The 17,136-nt window shown below is 42.4% G+C and overlaps 4 protein-coding genes across 4 annotated transcripts; all 4 read left to right on the top strand.

The window, feature by feature from the left end:
- Window positions 1–335: 335 nt before the first annotated feature.
- LOC142962967 (protocadherin beta-16-like) lies at window positions 336–3,878 on the top strand. Its single transcript, XM_076103656.1, has 3 exons — window positions 336–3,265; window positions 3,677–3,698; window positions 3,843–3,878. Exons 1-3 carry the CDS (start codon window positions 903–905, stop codon window positions 3,876–3,878), a joined length of 2,421 nt encoding a protein of 806 aa, XP_075959771.1. The 5' UTR covers window positions 336–902.
- Window positions 3,879–4,418: 540 nt separating this feature from the next.
- LOC142962966 (protocadherin beta-16-like) lies at window positions 4,419–6,821 on the top strand. Its single transcript, XM_076103655.1, has one exon. It carries the CDS (start codon window positions 4,419–4,421, stop codon window positions 6,819–6,821), a length of 2,403 nt encoding a protein of 800 aa, XP_075959770.1.
- A 156-nt stretch (window positions 6,822–6,977) lies between these two features.
- On the top strand, window positions 6,978–13,878 carry LOC142962965 (protocadherin beta-16-like). The gene is made up of 3 exons (XM_076103654.1): window positions 6,978–10,499; window positions 11,491–11,744; window positions 13,032–13,878. The coding sequence occupies exons 1-3, from the start codon at window positions 8,115–8,117 to the stop codon at window positions 13,876–13,878; spliced, it is 3,486 nt and encodes a 1,161-aa protein (XP_075959769.1). The 5' UTR covers window positions 6,978–8,114.
- A 603-nt stretch (window positions 13,879–14,481) lies between these two features.
- Window positions 14,482–16,899, top strand: LOC142962964 (protocadherin gamma-A7-like). Its single transcript, XM_076103652.1, has 2 exons — window positions 14,482–14,776; window positions 16,061–16,899. Exons 1-2 carry the CDS (start codon window positions 14,482–14,484, stop codon window positions 16,897–16,899), a joined length of 1,134 nt encoding a protein of 377 aa, XP_075959767.1.
- Window positions 16,900–17,136: the final 237 nt, after the last annotated feature.

Here is a 17,136-nt window from a genome sequence, read left to right as displayed (position 1 = left end):
TTATCTGGCTTTGGGGTAAGTCTTTGTGAAGGTATTTCATTGAATATACAAAAGGCTATTCCAGTATAGTTTCATTATATTTTAGTTTAGATTGAGCATACAGTACATGTTTACTGGATGCATATCAAACACATGATTTCATAATATATAGATATATATATAAGTATTTTTTTTTTTACAAATATAATACATCATATGTTTAAATTGGTACATACAATATTTGTATCTGGATGAAAGAACGTATTATGGTCAGTAATGTCAGCCATCTTTACACTTTCATCTTTTCAGGACCTCAGACAGCGACATCTTAACTCAGCGCCCTCTATTTCCCATCCAGAAGTATTTTTTTTATCTATTTATTTTTTCATCTTTTGGTAGTTCCTTTCCCCTTCGTTTCTAATGAATTGTTTATTTTCGTCTCATACTTTTGTTAAGAAGTGGTTCCTGTCTCTTACGGACACAATTGTACTGCTCAGGATCCACAGTAAAGTGAGAAATCCTCTCCAGTTTTGTAGTGGCAACTCACCCTGTTTTTTAATGATATTATTAACGTATTTCAAGTTATACTTTCTAGTATGTCTACTGGACCGATTACTTCACGTTTGTTCTCTGTAGTTTTGTGTTATGAACTCTAAGGGCCGCTGTTGACCAGAGTGTGCACGGCTGAGAGTAATGCTGTAGCAGCACCTCCCATGTAACATCACCATAATGAAGAGATACACGAAGGGAAAGAACGGACTTTTGGGATATATGATAACGACACGACGACCTCTGAGACTGTTCTTTTCATTGTGTGGATTGTACAGCTGCGAAATTGATGTTTTGACACTGTGATTGATTTTAATTCATTGGATTTGTAACCGGACTGTCGAGACTTGCGGAGAAAATACACGGATAGAACAATGAAAGGACAAGCGCTGTTGTTCATCTCTCTCCTTTCGCTTGCCTCAGTAATCGGGCAGGTCAGCTACACAATACCGGAGGAAATGACGAAAGGCTCTCTAGTCGGTAATATAGCACAAGATTTAGGTTTAGAAACCAAACGTTTGACTTCTGGTAAAGCTCGAATTTATACTCGAGACAGCGACGAGTACGTCGAGCTGAACAGAGAAAGGGGAGTCCTCCTCGTCAAAGAGAGAATCGACAGAGAGGCGCTGTGCAGACAGACGACGCCTTGTGCTTTACATTTTCAGATTATTTTGGAGAATCCTATGGAATTTTACAGCGTTACAGTGCAGATCACAGATATAAATGATAATGCACCAACCTTTGAAGAAGGAGAAATCAAATTCAAAATCAGTGAGTCAGCGGTTATCGGGGCAAAATTTGTGCTTGAAAGGGCTGAGGATCTTGATGTTGGAATGAATGATCTTCAAAGGTACGAATTAAAACCAACTGATAATTTTGCTCTGAAATTGCACAACAACGCAGATGGGAATAAAAACGTTGAGATGGTGCTACAGAAGCCTTTAGACAGAGAGAAACAAGAGCAGATATCTCTTGTGTTAACGGCTGTAGATGGAGGAGAGCCGCAGATGTCAGGAACAATGCTGATTGTTATTACAGTTTTAGACGCTAATGATAATGCCCCCGTTTTTACGCAGCCAACATACAAGGCTACAGTTACTGAGAACTCACCTAAAGGAACAGTTGTTGCCACTGTTTCAGCCTCAGATGCAGATCAGGGTTCTAACGGTAAAATAACATATTCAATCACAAATACATTTGATGATGTCAGAAAAGTATTTAAGATAAACAGGGAAAATGGTGAAGTTAGTTTAATTGGAAGTATTGACTTTGAGGAGTCGCGAAATTTTCGAATAAATGTACGTGCTAGTGACAATGGAGGACTCACAGATTCGTGTAAATTGATTGTAGATGTGCAAGATGTAAATGACAACAGGCCTGAAATTAACATAATGTCAAAGTCAAATGTTATATCAGAGGATGCCAAACTCAATACAGTGGTTACGATGATAAATATTGAGGACAAGGACACTGGAGAAAACGGGAAGGTGCACTGTTTTATTAGCGAAAATGTACCATTCATTTTAAAAACATCAACCACTAATTTCTATAGTTTGGTAACCGACAGTGAATTAGACAGGGAGAGATTATCTGAGTGTAATATAACGGTGACCTGCTCTGATGAGGGAGTGCCCTCCCTCTCCAGCAGCGTCACTCTCACCTTACAGATCTCTGATGTGAATGATAACGCGCCTGTCTTTGAGAGGAGCTCATATGAGGCCTACATTGTAGAAAACAACACACCAGGTCTCTCTATATTCACAGTGAAAGCCAGAGACGCTGACTGGAACCAGAACGCCCGTGTTTCTTACATACTGGAGGACTCCTCTGTTAACGGAGTGCCAGTCTCCTCATATGTGTCCGTTAGTGCTGATAGTGGAGTCATCCATGCAGTGCGCTCTTTTGACTACGAGCAGATCAAAGACTTCCACTTCCGCGTCAAAGCCCAGGATGGAGGCTCCCCTCCACTCAGTAGCAATGTGACTGTGAAAGTAATGATCCAGGACCAGAACGACAACCCTCCCCAGGTTCTGTACCCAGTCCAGACTGGTGGCTCTCTGGTGGCTGAAATGGTGCCTCGTTCAGCAGATGTGGGCTATCTGGTCACTAAAGTGGTGGCTGTTGATGTGGACTCTGGTCAGAATGCCTGGCTCTCCTATAAACTGCAGAAAGCCACAGACAGGGCGCTGTTTGAAGTGGGCTTACAGAATGGAGAAATAAGAACTATCCGCCAGGTCACTGATAAAGATGCTGTGAAACAAAGACTAACTGTTATCGTGGAGGACAACGGGCAGCCCTCTCGTTCAGCTACAGTCATTGTTAACGTGGCGGTGGCGGACAGCTTCCCTGAAGTGCTGTCTGAGTTCACTGACTTTACACAAGACAAGGAGTACAATGACAACCTGACTTTCTACTTAGTGTTGGCTTTGGCTGTAGTTTCCTTCCTCTTCATCACGTGTTTAGTGGTTATTATATCAGTGAAGATCTACAGATGGAGACAGTCTCGCGTCCTGTGTCACTCCAATCTCCCTGTGATTCCGTATTATCCACCACGTTACTCAGACACTCTGGGGACAGGGACTCTCCAACACGTGTACAACTACGAGGTGTGCAGGACGACTGACTCCAGAAAGAGTGACTGTAAGTTCGGCAGAGCCGGTAGTCAGAACGTGCTGATAATGGACCCCAGTTCTACAGGAACGATGCAGCGGATACAGAGTGAGAAGAGCATCCTGGATGAACCAGACTCTCCTCTAGAGGTCAGACTGTTTTAATGCCGTTTCAGTGTATTATAAATACTATATAATTATCTCACACACTTTATTTGAGTTACAAACACATTGTATGTGACATTTGGCGTTAAAGGTCAAAGTTTCCCCAGAGATTTCAAATACATTTTTATTTCAAACTGTCTTCTTCACATACACGTGTTTTTAATAGTAATAATAATATTTTTCATAAAATTATTATTATTATTATTAGTAGGAGTAGTAGTACTAGTGATAATGGAAGTAGTCGTACAAATAATTTCCATAGAGAGGTTTCAATTTATTTCCCAGATATTTCTGCAGGTGTTCACAGTATTCGAACAGATTTTGCAGTCTGGGAGTTTGGGCTTTCTTTCAGAGTTGCTTCACTTCAGAACTGTGGATAGCGACATACATAGCTTTGTACAACTCTATGTTCATCGTGTCATTCAGCAACTGTTTTCACAGCTTAAATCTCTGTGTTTTCTTATGTTCTTCTCATCATTTTGTCATTGATTATCATCATGTCGGGAAACCTTTTATTTTCCGATACGTTTCCCTTTCCAGTCTTCATATCGATTTTATATCCACCTCGATCTTTGACACATCTGCAACATCTGAGTAACATAGTGTCAGAAATTGTTTATCTATTATATTTAAATGTACAATTATGATAACCTAAACCGTAGCATACACTTGATGGTTTTCAACAATGTCTTCCTGTAGTCGTTCGTAAAGTCCGAGATATTACTGAGATAGATTGTTTGTAACTACATTCCCAGATCGTTCACACTGAGTACTGCTGAGTTGAATTTCAATCAGTTGTCTGCAGTTTTATAGTATGGACTCTTAGGGCCGCTGTTGACCAGAGTGTTGTTGAATGAGAGCAGGGTTATAGCAGCACCTCCCATGTAATATCGAGACAGTACAGAGAGACCACGACGAGCAAAGAGCGGACATTTCTGGTTGTTGAACATTTTTGATGAAAAAGGAGGATACATTTCGGTATGCAATACATTTGCATCAAATGAGTGGATTATGCAGCTGTTCATTTGAGATTTGACATTGGAATCTGAGGAGGAATCTGTTTTTGTTTCGAATATAATCAGACTGGAGCCTCACTGGGGAAAATCGGAAAGAACAATGAATCGGCAAGTGCTGCTGTTTATCTCTCTCCTTTCCCTCTACTCTGTGTTCGGGCAGGTCAGCTACTCTATTCCGGAGGAAATGTCGAAGGGCTCTCTAGTGGGAAATATTGCGCAAGATTTGGGTTTAGAAATAAAACGTTTGGTGTCCGGCAAAGCTAAGATATATACGAGGAACAGCGACGAGTATGTCGAGCTGAACAGAGAAAGGGGAGTCCTCCTCGTCAAAGAGAGAATCGACAGAGAGGTGCTGTGTACAGAGACGGCACTTTGCGCGTTAAATCTTCAGATTATTTTGGAGAATCCGATGGAATTTTACAGTGTTACAGTCCAGATTACAGATATTAATGATAATGCGCCAACCTTTGAAAAAAGTGAGATGAAATTCAAAATTAGCGAGTCGGCGATCACCGGAGCAAAATTTGTTCTCGAGAGGGCTCTGGATCTTGATGAAGGAATTAATGGTGTTCAAAATTACGAATTAAGACCAACTGATCATTTTGTTCTTAAATTGCACAACAACGCAGATGGGAATAAAAAGGTTGAGATGGTGCTACAGAAGCCTTTAGACAGAGAGAAACAAGAGCAGATAGCTCTTGTGTTAACGGCTGTAGATGGAGGAGAGCCGCAGATGTCAGGAACAATGCTGATTGTTATTACAGTTTTAGACGTCAATGATAACGCCCCCGTTTTTACGCAGCCAACATACAAGGCTACAGTTACTGAGAACTCACCTAAAGGAACAGTTGTTGCCACTGTTTCAGCCTCAGATGCAGATCAGGGTTCTAACGGTAAAATAACATATTCAATCACAAATACGTTGGAAAATGTACGGAAAGTATTTGAGGTAAATGAAGAAAACGGTGAAGTTTCATTGATTGGAAATACTGACTTTGAAAAGTCAAGACACTTTCAAATAAATGTACTTGCTAGTGATGATGGAGGACTCACGGATTCTTGTAAGTTAATTGTTGATGTGCAGGATGTAAATGACAACAAGCCTGAAATTAACATAATGTCGAAATCAACTGTTATATCAGAGGATGCCAAACTCAATACAGTCGTTACAATGATAAATATTGAGGACCTAGATTCGGGAGAAAACGGTGACGTTAAATGCTTTATCAGTGAAGATATACCATTCACTTTAAAAACATCTACAAATAGTTTCTATAGTTTAGTGACGGCAAGTGATTTAGACAGAGAGACAGCCTCTGAGTATAATATAACTGTAACCTGCTCTGATGAGGGAGTGCCCTCCCTCTCCAGCAGCGTCACTCTCACCTTACAGATCTCTGATGTGAATGATAACGCGCCTGTCTTTGAGAGGAGCTCATATGAGGCCTACATTGTAGAAAACAACACACCAGGTCTCTCTATATTCACAGTGAAAGCCAGAGACGCTGACTGGAACCAGAACGCCCGTGTTTCTTACATACTGGAGGACTCCTCTGTTAACGGAGTGCCAGTCTCCTCATATGTGTCCGTTAGTGCTGATAGTGGAATCATCCATGCAGTGCGCTCTTTTGACTACGAGCAGATCAAATATTTCCTCTTTCGCGTCAAAGCGCAGGATGGAGGCTCTCCTCCACTCAGTAGCAATGTGACAGTGAAAGTAATGATTCAGGACCAGAACGACAACCCTCCTCAGGTTCTGTATCCAGTCCAGACTGGTGGCTCTCTGGTGGCTGAAATGGTGCCTCGTTCAGCAGATGTAGGCTATCTGGTCACTAAAGTGGTGGCTGTTGATGTGGACTCTGGACAGAATGCCTGGCTCTCCTATAAACTGCAGAAAGCCACAGACAGGGCGCTGTTTGAAGTGGGCTTACAGAATGGAGAAATAAGAACTATCCGCCAAGTCACTGATAAAGATGCTGTGAAACAAAGACTGACTGTTATAGTGGAGGACAACGGGCAGCCCTCTCGTTCAGCTACAGTCATTGTTAACGTGGCGGCGGCGGACAGCTTCCCTGAAGTGCTGTCTGAGTTCACTGACTTTACACAAGACAAGGAGTACAATGACAACCTGACTTTCTACTTAGTGTTGGCTTTGGCTGTAGTTTCCTTCCTCTTCATCACGTGTTTAGTGGTTATTATATCAGTGAAGATCTACAGATGGAGACAGTCTCGCGTCCTGTGTCACTCCAATCTCCCTGTGATTCCGTATTATCCACCACGTTACTCAGACACTTTGGGGACAGGGACTCTCCAACACGTGTACAACTACGAGGTGTGCAGGACGACTGACTCCAGAAAGAGTGACTGTAAATTCGGCAGAGCCGGTAGTCAGAACGTGCTGATAATGGACCCCAGTTCTACAGGAACGATGCAGCGGATACAGAGTGAGAAGAGCATCCTGGATGAACCAGACTCTCCTCTAGAGGTTAGTTTAATAATATAGCTTCATCTCTGTACCTTCATCTTGCTTTCAGTCTTTGATTACAGTAATAGTCAACTGTTGCACACTATTTCCGCATTTTCAGGACCATGGGCAGCACCCCATTACATACTTTCTCAATTATTGTTAGGCTTTATATTATTCCTCACGTGTGTTAGTTTGACGTAGTTGGTTTGCGTCTTAAAGCTAACTGATATCTCCTTCAAATGTAAGATTGTGTTTACCTTTTTTTCATTAGCACATCTTTTTTGACTTTCAGCCGCAAATAATGGGGAATGGCAATTTTATACTTCACATTTGTATCAACCCATCTACATATTCCACTTCATTGTTCTATTGTACAATATTTCTAGAGATGTTTTTTTTTGTTGTCCTTTTGTTATTGGCATGTTGGCAATGTTTTTTAAGTCACTTATCTGTCTTTGGGGTAAGTCTTGGTGAAGGTATTTGATTGAATGTCCAAATAGTTGTTCCGGTTTTTATATAGTTTTACGTTCTAATTTTAGTTCAGATTGCGCATATAAAACTATGTTTACTGAATTCATACATGGTTTCATCATGTTTTTTTTTTTTTTTACAAATATAATTTATCATATGTTTAAATTGGTACATGCAATATTTTTATATTCATGGAAGGACCTATGATGGTCAGTAATGTCGGTCATCTTTACACTTCCATCGTTTCAGGACCTCAGACAGCGACATCGTATATTTGCCTCCACCATTTCCTATCCATAGGTGTTTTTTAATGAATTAATCTTTTGGCAGTTATTTTCCCTTTCCTTTCAAATTAATTGTTTGTTTTCGTCTCGTACTTTTGTTAAGATGTGGTTCCTGTCTCTTACAGACACAATTGTATTGCTCAGGATCCACAGTAAAGTGAGAAACCCTCTCGTTAAACTGTTTTGTAGTGGCATCTCACCCTGTTTTTTTTATGATATTATTGACGTATTTCAAGTTACACTTTCTAGTATGTCTACTGGACCGATTACTTCACGTTTGTTCTCTGTAGTTTTGTGTTATGAACTCTAAGGGCCGCTGTTGACCAGAGTGTGCACGGCTGAGAGTAATGCTGTAGCAGCACCTCCCATGTAACATCACCATAATGAAGAGATACACGAAGGGAAAGAACGGACTTTTGGATATATGATAACGACACGACGACCTCTGAGACTGTTCTTTTCATTGTGCGGATTGTACAGCTGCGAAATTGATGTTTTGACACTGATTGATTTTAATTCATTGGATTTTTAACCGGACTGTCGAGACTTGCGGAGAAAATACACGGATAGAACAATGAAAGGACAAGCGCTGTTGTTCATCTCTCTCCTTTCGCTTGCCTCAGTAATCGGGCAGGTCAGCTACACAATACCGGAGGAAATGACGAAAGGCTCTCTAGTCGGTAATATAGCACAAGATTTAGGTTTAGAAACCAAACGTTTGACTTCTGGTAAAGCTCGAATTTATACTCGAGACAGCGACGAGTACGTCGAGCTGAACAGAGAAAGGGGAGTCCTCCTCGTCAAAGAGAGAATCGACAGAGAGGCGCTGTGCAGACAGACGACGCCTTGTGCTTTACATTTTCAGATTATTTTGGAGAATCCTATGGAATTTTACAGCGTTACAGTGCAGATCACAGATATAAATGACAATGCACCAACCTTTGAAGAAGGACAAATTAAATTCAAAATAAGTGAGTCAGCGATTATCGGGGCAAAATTTGTGCTGGAAAGGGCTGTCGATCTGGATGTTGGAATAAATGATCTTCAAAGGTACGAATTAAAACCAACTGATAATTTTGCTCTAAAACTGCAAACTAACGCAGATGGGAATAAAAACGTTGAGATGGTGCTACAGAAGCCTTTAGACAGAGAGAAACAAGAGCAGATATCTCTTGTGTTAACGGCTGTAGATGGAGGAGAGCCGCAGATGTCAGGAACAATGCTGATTGTTATTACAGTTTTAGACGTGAATGATAATGCCCCCGTTTTTACGCAGCCAACATACAAAGCTACAGTTCATGAGAACTCACCTAAAGGAACAGTTGTTTCCACTGTTTCAGCTACAGATGTAGATCAGGGTTCTAACGGTAAAATAACATATTCAATCACAAATACATTAGATGATGTCAGAAAAGTCTTTAAGATAAACCAGGAAAATGGTGAAGTTACTCTAATTGGAAATGTTGATTTTGAGGAGTCGCGAAATTTTCAAATAAATGTACGTGCTAGTGACGATGGAGGACTCACAGATTCGTGTAAATTAATTGTAGATGTGCAAGATGTAAATGACAACAGACCTGAAATTAACATAATGTCAAAGTCAAATGTTATAGCAGAGGATGCCAAACTCAATACAGTGGTTACGATGATAAATATTGAGGACAAGGACACTGGAGAAAACGGGAAAGTGCACTGTTTTATTAGCGAAAATGTACCATTCATTTTAAAAACATCAACCACTAATTTCTATAGTTTGGTAACCGACAGTGAATTAGACAGGGAGAGATTATCTGAGTGTAATATAACGGTGACCTGCTCTGATGAGGGAGTGCCCTCCCTCTCCAGCAGCGTCACTCTCACCTTACAGATCTCTGATGTGAATGATAACGCGCCTGTCTTTGAGAGGAGCTCATATGAGGCCTACATTGTAGAAAACAACACACCAGGTCTCTCTATATTCACAGTGAAAGCCAGAGACGCTGACTGGAACCAGAACGCCCGTGTTTCTTACATACTGGAGGACTCCTCTGTTAACGGAGTGCCAGTCTCCTCATATGTGTCCGTTAGTGCTGATAGTGGAGTCATCCATGCAGTGCGCTCTTTTGACTACGAGCAGATCAAAGACTTCCACTTCCGCGTCAAAGCGCAGGATGGAGGCTCCCCTCCACTCAGTAGCAATGTGACTGTGAAAGTAATGATCCAGGACCAGAACGACAACCCTCCTCAGGTTCTGTACCCAGTCCAGACTGGAGGCTCTCTGGTGGCTGAAATGGTGCCTCGTTCAGCAGATGTGGGCTATCTGGTCACTAAAGTGGTGGCTGTTGATGTGGACTCTGGACAGAATGCCTGGCTCTCCTATAAACTGCAGAAAGCCACAGACAGGGCGCTGTTTGAAGTGGGCTTACAGAATGGAGAAATAAGAACTATCCGCCAAGTCACTGATAAAGATGCTGTGAAACAAAGACTGACTGTTATAGTGGAGGACAACGGGCAGCCCTCTCGTTCAGCTACAGTCATTGTTAACGTGGCGGTGGCGGACAGCTTCCCTGAAGTGCTGTCTGAGTTCACTGACTTTACACAAGACAAGGAGTACAATGACAACCTGACTTTCTACTTAGTGTTGGCTTTGGCTGTAGTTTCCTTCCTCTTCATCACGTGTTTAGTGGTTATTATATCAGTGAAGATCTACAGATGGAGACAGTCTCGTGTCCTGTGTCACTCCAATCTCCCTGTGATTCCGTATTATCCACCACGTTACTCAGACACTTTGGGGACAGGGACTCTCCAACACGTGTACAACTACGAGGTGTGCAGGACGACTGACTCCAGAAAGAGTGACTGTAAATTCGGCAGAGCCGGTAGTCAGAACGTGCTGATAATGGACCCCAGTTCTACAGGAACGATGCAGCGGATACAGAATGAGAAGAGCATCCTGGATGAACCAGACTCTCCTCTAGAGGTGAGGCATTCCACAAATAGCAATAACATACACTTTACAGAGGAAAGAAAACTGTCAATCATTAGTCTATTTAGATAATTTGGTTCAGTATGCCGCAATACGTGATCTTCAGCACCAGGGACAGTGCTTGACGAATTATCGTACATTTGGGCATTGCAGAGTATCTGCAGCATCTCAGTTTTCCTTTATTTTCATATTATGTCCGTCATTCTTGAAGTTGCTCGTCATTGTGTGTGAGTGCTTGTCTGACTTTCCATGTCTCGGACTGAATGTTATCGTGTACTTTTTTTTCAGTAAAATATCATGTCAGCAGCAACTAGTGGAGTAATGTTGACATACAGCCGTCTTATTTAGACAAGTTTATCTAGTTTTTTCGCCTTTCATCTTTCTTATTTTTATAATTTATTCAAAACGAGTTTGGCAATACGGATAATCATGCTACACAAAGCAACTGTTTCCAGAACTTCGAATGATATTGCAGTGTGTGTGTGTGTGTGTGTGTGTGTGTGTGTGTGTGTGTGTGTGTGTGTGTGTGTGTGTGTGTGTGTGTGTGTGTGTGTGTGTGTGTGTGTGTGTGTGTGTGTGTGTGTGTGTGTGTGTGTGTGTGTTATGCTTGTACTCCCTAATATCCAGTCTTGTGCAGTTTTGTGTTCTGTACTCTTAGGGACGCTGTTGGCCAGTGTGTGGTAGTTTCACTGCAGATTTCATCAGCACCTCCCAGATCATTTATATTTGTCAGAAGCAAGGCCGACACAAGGCACAGTGCGAGTTACCGAGAACACTGCACACGGGCAAACAAACGGGAAATATATTCATCGACATTTGTGTTGATGGTTCTTCATTCTTAGTCATCCAGTGATTGGAATACGACTGTCTCATTTGCGGATTTTTTTTCTGATTCGTTGTGATCCTATAATCGTTGAACGAAACAATGAGACGGCAAGTACTATTGTTTTTCTCGATGCTTTTTTTCTGTCCCGTGCTTGGGCAGGTCAGCTATTCTATTCCCGAGGAAATGTCAAAAGGCTCGTTGATTGGCAACATAGCACAAGATTTAGGTTTAGATTTAAAACGTCTGAAAACAGGAAAAGCTCGTTTGCATGTTGGAAACGGCGCTGAATACATCGAGTTGAATAAAGAAAAGGGACTCCTTCTCATCAAAGAGAGAATGGACAGAGAGGCGTTATGCAAGCAAACGACTCCTTGCGCTTTACATTTTCAAATCATTTTGGAAAACCCCATCGAGTTCTTTCGCGTTACGGTAGAAATAACAGATATAAACGACAACGCCCCAATATTCAAAATGAATAATATGCTTTTTGAGATTAGCGAATCGGCTGTCAGGGGGTCCAAATTTGTATTAGAGAGAGCGTTAGATTATGACGTCGGTATGAACGGACTCAAGAGCTATTCCCTTTACCCAACAGATAATTTCGTTTTAAAACTTAACGACAATGCAGGTGGAGAAAAGGAGGTAGAGATGGTCTTGGAAAAACCTCTCGATCGCGAGAAAAAAGAGCAACTGACTTTAACGCTAACAGCCGTCGACGGAGGTGAACCTCAGCTGTCAGGGACAGTGCAAATTCATGTCACTGTCTTAGATGCGAATGACAATGCTCCATTGTTTACGCAGTCAACGTATAAAGCAAGTTTAATGGAAAACTCCCAGAAGGGAACTTCATTGATGACTGTAACAGCCACAGACAGAGATCAAGGCACGAATGGTGTTGTAACGTACTCCATTTCCAGTAACACTGAGGGGATTTTGGATTTATTTGAAATACATGGGACAAGTGGTGAGGTACGTTTGATTGGCGAAATAGATTATGAAATATCAAAACATTATCAGTTAGATGTTAAAGCAAGAGATCAAGGGGGGCTCACTGACTCATGCAAAATATTATTTGACATTATTGATGTGAATGACAATATTCCAATAATAGATTTAATGTCAACAACACAATCTATTCTGGAAGATTCCACGTTTCAAACAGTTGTTGCTGTTATGAATGTGCATGATGCTGACTCGGATACTAATGGAGAAGTTCAATGTTTTTTGAGTGAAAGTTTGACTTTTATTATTGAAAATACATCGAATGGTTTCTATAGCATACGAACAAACAGTGAATTAGACAGAGAGACAGCATCTGAGTATAATATAACAGTAACCTGCTCTGATGAGGGAGTGCCCTCCCTCTCCAGCAGCGTTACTCTCACCTTACAGATCTCTGATGTGAATGATAACGCGCCTGTCTTTGAGAGGAGCTCATATGAGGCCTACATTGTAGAAAACAACACACCAGGTCTCTCTATATTCACAGTGAAAGCCAGAGACGCTGACTGGAACCAGAACGCCCGTGTTTCTTACATACTGGAGGACTCCTCTGTTAACGGCGTGCCAGTCTCCTCATATGTGTCCGTTAGTGCTGATAGTGGAGTCATCCATGCAGTGCGCTCTTTTGACTACGAGCAGATCAAAGATTTCCTCTTCCGCGTCAAAGCGCAGGATGGAGGCTCCCCTCCACTCAGTAGCAATGTGACTGTGAAAGTAATGATCCAGGACCAGAACGACAACCCTCCTCAGGTTCTGTACCCAGTCCAGACTGGTGGCTCTCTGGTGGCTGAAATGGTGCCTCGTTCAGCAGATGTGGGCTATCTGGTCACTAAAGTGGTGGCTGTTGATGTGGACTCTGGACAGAATGCCTGGCTCTCCTATAAACTGCAGAAAGCCACAGAGAGGGCGCTGTTTGAAGTGGGCTTACAGAATGGAGAAATAAGAACTATCCGCCAAGTCACTGATAAAGATGCTGTGAAACAAAGACTGACTGTTATAGTGGAGGACAACGGGCAGCCCTCTCGTTCAGCTACAGTCATTGTTAACGTGGCGGTGGCGGACAGCTTCCCTGAAGTGCTGTCTGAGTTCACTGACTTTACACAAGACAAGGAGTACAATGACAACCTGACTTTCTACTTAGTGTTGGCTTTGGCTGTAGTTTCCTTCCTCTTCATCACGTGTTTAGTGGTTATTATATCAGTGAAGATCTACAGATGGAGACAGTCTCGCGTCCTGTGTCACTCCAATCTCCCTGTGATTCCGTATTATCCACCACGTTACTCAGACACTTTGGGGACAGGGACTCTCCAACACGTGTACAACTACGAGGTGTGCAGGACGACTGACTCCAGAAAGAGTGACTGTAAGTTCGGCAGAGCCGGTAGTCAGAACGTGCTGATAATGGACCCCAGTTCTACAGGAACGATGCAGCGGATACAGAGTGAGAAGAGCATCCTGGATGAACCAGACTCTCCTCTAGAGGTTAGAATTCCCCTCCTTTGGTTGTTGCAAAGCTTCATGTTGAGATATGTGTCTGATTGCTGACAGCAGAGTTTCAGCACCTTGGACAGAGGCAGTACAATGTAATCCACTTGCACTCTCTCTCTCGCTCTCTGTCTCTCTCTCTCTCTCTCACTCTCTCTCTCTCTCCTATTTTGTGTCATATCGTTGTACTAATGTGTGTTCAGTTGTGTGTGTGTTTTAGTTTTTTGTAATTCGGTTGATGTGATGTTTAGATGGACGGTGCTTCATTCTAAATTGAGTCTACCAGTAATGCATATAATGCCTATTTTGAAACAGTTTCACCTGCTATTTTGCTTGTCTTGCAATATCCCTTTTTGAACTCCATGGGCCGCTGTTGGTTAACGTGTTGTAGCTCTGGACAGGATTTGAAGCAGATCCTCCCACGTTATGTCGTTATTTCAGAGAAAGAAAAAGGGAGAACGCACTCTAAACGAACATTACCCCAAAGATGGACACGCTGAGCGGATAGACTCGCCTGTGTATTTGTGGATTTACTCGATATTCTTTTATCAAGTCATTGTCACATGGATATATTTTTAATGTGAAAGCGAGTGTAACACCCTTTTTGTGTCGCAAACGTAAACTACGGATAGAACAATGGGACGGCAAGTATTGTTTTTCATCATGGTGTTCTCTCTCGGTTCAGTTCTCGGTCAGGTCAGCTACTCTATTCCGGAGGAAATGGCAAAGGGTTCTGTAGTGGGCAACATAGCACGGGATTTAGGTTTGGATGTGAAACGGTTGAAGTCAGGTAAAGCCCGTATATTTACGGGCGACAGTGCAGAATACATCGAGCTGAGTAGGGACAGAGGAGTCCTCCTCGTGAAAGAGAGAATCGACAGAGAGTCGCTCTGCAGACAGACTACGCCTTGTGCTTTACATTTGCAGATTATTCTAGAAAACCCAATGGAGCTTTTTCGAATAACGGTAGAGATAACTGATATCAACGACAACAGTCCGAGTTTTAAAAACGACGAGAAACGTTTTGAAATTAGCGAATCGGCAGTTATAGGATCTAAATTTGTGTTGGAAAGAGCGGTTGATGCAGACATTGGCTTAAATGGACTGAAAAATTACACCTTGAAACCGACTGATAATTTTGTACTGAACATACAAAGTCATTCAGATGGAATTAAAAAGGTTGAAATGGTCTTGCACAAGCCGTTAGATCGAGAGAAAGAACAACACATATCGTTGTTGTTGACAGCTGTAGATGGAGGAGAACCTCAGATGTCTGGTACGGTAAAGATTCACGTGACTGTGCTCGATGCAAACGACAATGCTCCTGTGTTTATACAGTCGCTTTACAAGGCCGCCATAGCCGAAAATTCTCCGATCGGAACAACATTGATCACTGTGAGTGCTTCTGATGCAGATAAAGGAACAAACAGGGAAGTTTCTTATTCAGTATCGACCACTATGGACAGTATATCTGATATATTTACAATAAACGAAAACGGTGAAGTCATATTAGTTGGTGAAGTTGACTTTGAAAAAGCCAAGTATTACCGAATTGATATCGAAGCTCAAGACAGTGGTGGTCTTTCTGATTCCAGTAAGATTATTGTTGATGTTATTGATATTAATGATAATAAGCCTGGAATCACTATACTTTCCAAATCTGATTCAATCCCAGAAGACTCTCCCCAAAATACAGTTATAGTTATGTTCAGTGTCCTTGACCCAGATTCAAGTAACAATGGTCAAGTGAACTGCAGAATAAATGGCAACATACCATTTACTATCACAACTTCTTCGAATGATTTCTATAGTTTAGTGACAGACAGTGATCTAGACAGAGAGACAGCCTCGCAGTATAATATCACGGTGACCTGCTCTGATGAGGGAGTGCCCTCCCTCTCCAGCAGCGTCACTCTCACCTTACAGATCTCTGATGTGAATGATAACGCGCCTGTCTTTGAGAGGAGCTCATATGAGGCCTACATTGTAGAAAACAACACACCAGGTCTCTCTATATTCACAGTGAAAGCCAGAGACGCTGACTGGAACCAGAACGCCCGTGTTTCTTACATACTGGAGGACTCCTCTGTTAACGGCGTGCCAGTCTCCTCATATGTGTCCGTTAGTGCTGATAGTGGAGTCATCCATGCAGTGCGCTCTTTTGACTACGAGCAGATCAAAGATTTCCTCTTCCGCGTCAAAGCGCAGGATGGAGGCTCCCCTCCACTCAGTAGCAATGTGACTGTGAAAGTAATGATCCAGGACCAGAACGACAACCCTCCTCAGGTTCTGTACCCAGTCCAGACTGGTGGCTCTCTGGTGGCTGAAATGGTGCCTCGTTCAGCAGATGTGGGCTATCTGGTCACTAAAGTGGTGGCTGTTGATGTGGACTCTGGACAGAATGCCTGGCTCTCCTATAAACTGCAGAAAGCCACAGAGAGGGCGCTGTTTGAAGTGGGCTTACAGAATGGAGAAATAAGAACTATCCGCCAAGTCACTGATAAAGATGCTGTGAAACAAAGACTGACTGTTATAGTGGAGGACAACGGGCAGCCCTCTCGTTCAGCTACAGTCATTGTTAACGTGGCGGTGGCGGACAGCTTCCCTGAAGTGCTGTCTGAGTTCACTGACTTTACACAAGACAAGGAGTACAATGACAACCTGACTTTCTACTTAGTGTTGGCTTTGGCTGTAGTTTCCTTCCTCTTCATCACGTGTTTAGTGGTTATTATATCAGTGAAGATCTACAGATGGAGACAGTCTCGCGTCCTGTGTCACTCCAATCTCCCTGTGATTCCGTATTATCCACCACGTTACTCAGACACTTTGGGGACAGGGACTCTCCAACACGTGTACAACTACGAGGTGTGCAGGACGACTGACTCCAGAAAGAGTGACTGTAAGTTCGGCAGAGCCGGTAGTCAGAACGTGCTGATAATGGACCCCAGTTCTACAGGAACGATGCAGCGGATACAGAGTGAGAAGAGCATCCTGGATGAACCAGACTCTCCTCTAGAGGTTAGAATTCCCCTCCTTTGGTTGTTGCAAAGCTTCATGTTGAGATATGTGTCTGATTGCTGACAGCAGAGTTTCAGCACCTTGGACAGAGGCAGTACAATGTAATCCACTTGCACTCTCTCTCTCGCTCTCTGTCTCTCTCTCTCTCTCTCACTCTCTCTCTCTCTCCTATTTTGTGTCATATCGTTGTACTAATGTGTGTTCAGTTGTGTGTGTGTTTTAGTTTTTTGTAATTCGGTTGATGTGATGTTTAGATGGACGGTGCTTCATTCTAAATTGAGTCTACCAGTAATGCATATA

The sequence above is a fragment of the Anarhichas minor genome, unplaced genomic scaffold, assembly GCF_050575085.1.
Source record: "Anarhichas minor isolate MPS153535 unplaced genomic scaffold, ASM5057508v1 ptg000028l, whole genome shotgun sequence".
In the NCBI taxonomy this organism is placed as follows: domain Eukaryota; kingdom Metazoa; phylum Chordata; class Actinopteri; order Perciformes; family Anarhichadidae; genus Anarhichas; species Anarhichas minor.
Note: the sequence above shows the minus strand (reverse complement) of the source record. Positions and strands in the feature narration are given on the sequence as shown.

Excerpts from the sequence above, each read along its gene's own strand:
- LOC142962965 (XM_076103654.1), top strand. The coding sequence starts at position 8,115 with ATGAAAGGACAAGCGCTGTTGTTCATCTCTCTCCTTTCGCTTGCCTCA. Across the intron at positions 10,500-11,490 it reads AACCAGACTCTCCTCTAGAG|GTCAGCTATTCTATTCCCGA; the intron begins GTGAGGCATTCC and ends GTGCTTGGGCAG. Across the intron at positions 11,745-13,031 it reads ATTTTGGAAAACCCCATCGA|CAATGTGACTGTGAAAGTAA; the intron begins GTTCTTTCGCGT and ends TCCACTCAGTAG.
- LOC142962967 (XM_076103656.1), top strand. The coding sequence starts at position 903 with ATGAAAGGACAAGCGCTGTTGTTCATCTCTCTCCTTTCGCTTGCCTCA. Across the intron at positions 3,266-3,676 it reads AGTGAGAAGAGCATCCTGGA|GGATAGCGACATACATAGCT; the intron begins TGAACCAGACTC and ends CTTCAGAACTGT. Across the intron at positions 3,699-3,842 it reads ATAGCGACATACATAGCTTT|TCTTCATATCGATTTTATAT; the intron begins GTACAACTCTAT and ends TTCCCTTTCCAG.
- LOC142962966 (XM_076103655.1), top strand. The coding sequence starts at position 4,419 with ATGAATCGGCAAGTGCTGCTGTTTATCTCTCTCCTTTCCCTCTACTCT.
- LOC142962964 (XM_076103652.1), top strand. The coding sequence starts at position 14,482 with ATGGTGTTCTCTCTCGGTTCAGTTCTCGGTCAGGTCAGCTACTCTATT. Across the intron at positions 14,777-16,060 it reads AAACCCAATGGAGCTTTTTC|CTGTGAAAGTAATGATCCAG; the intron begins GAATAACGGTAG and ends GTAGCAATGTGA.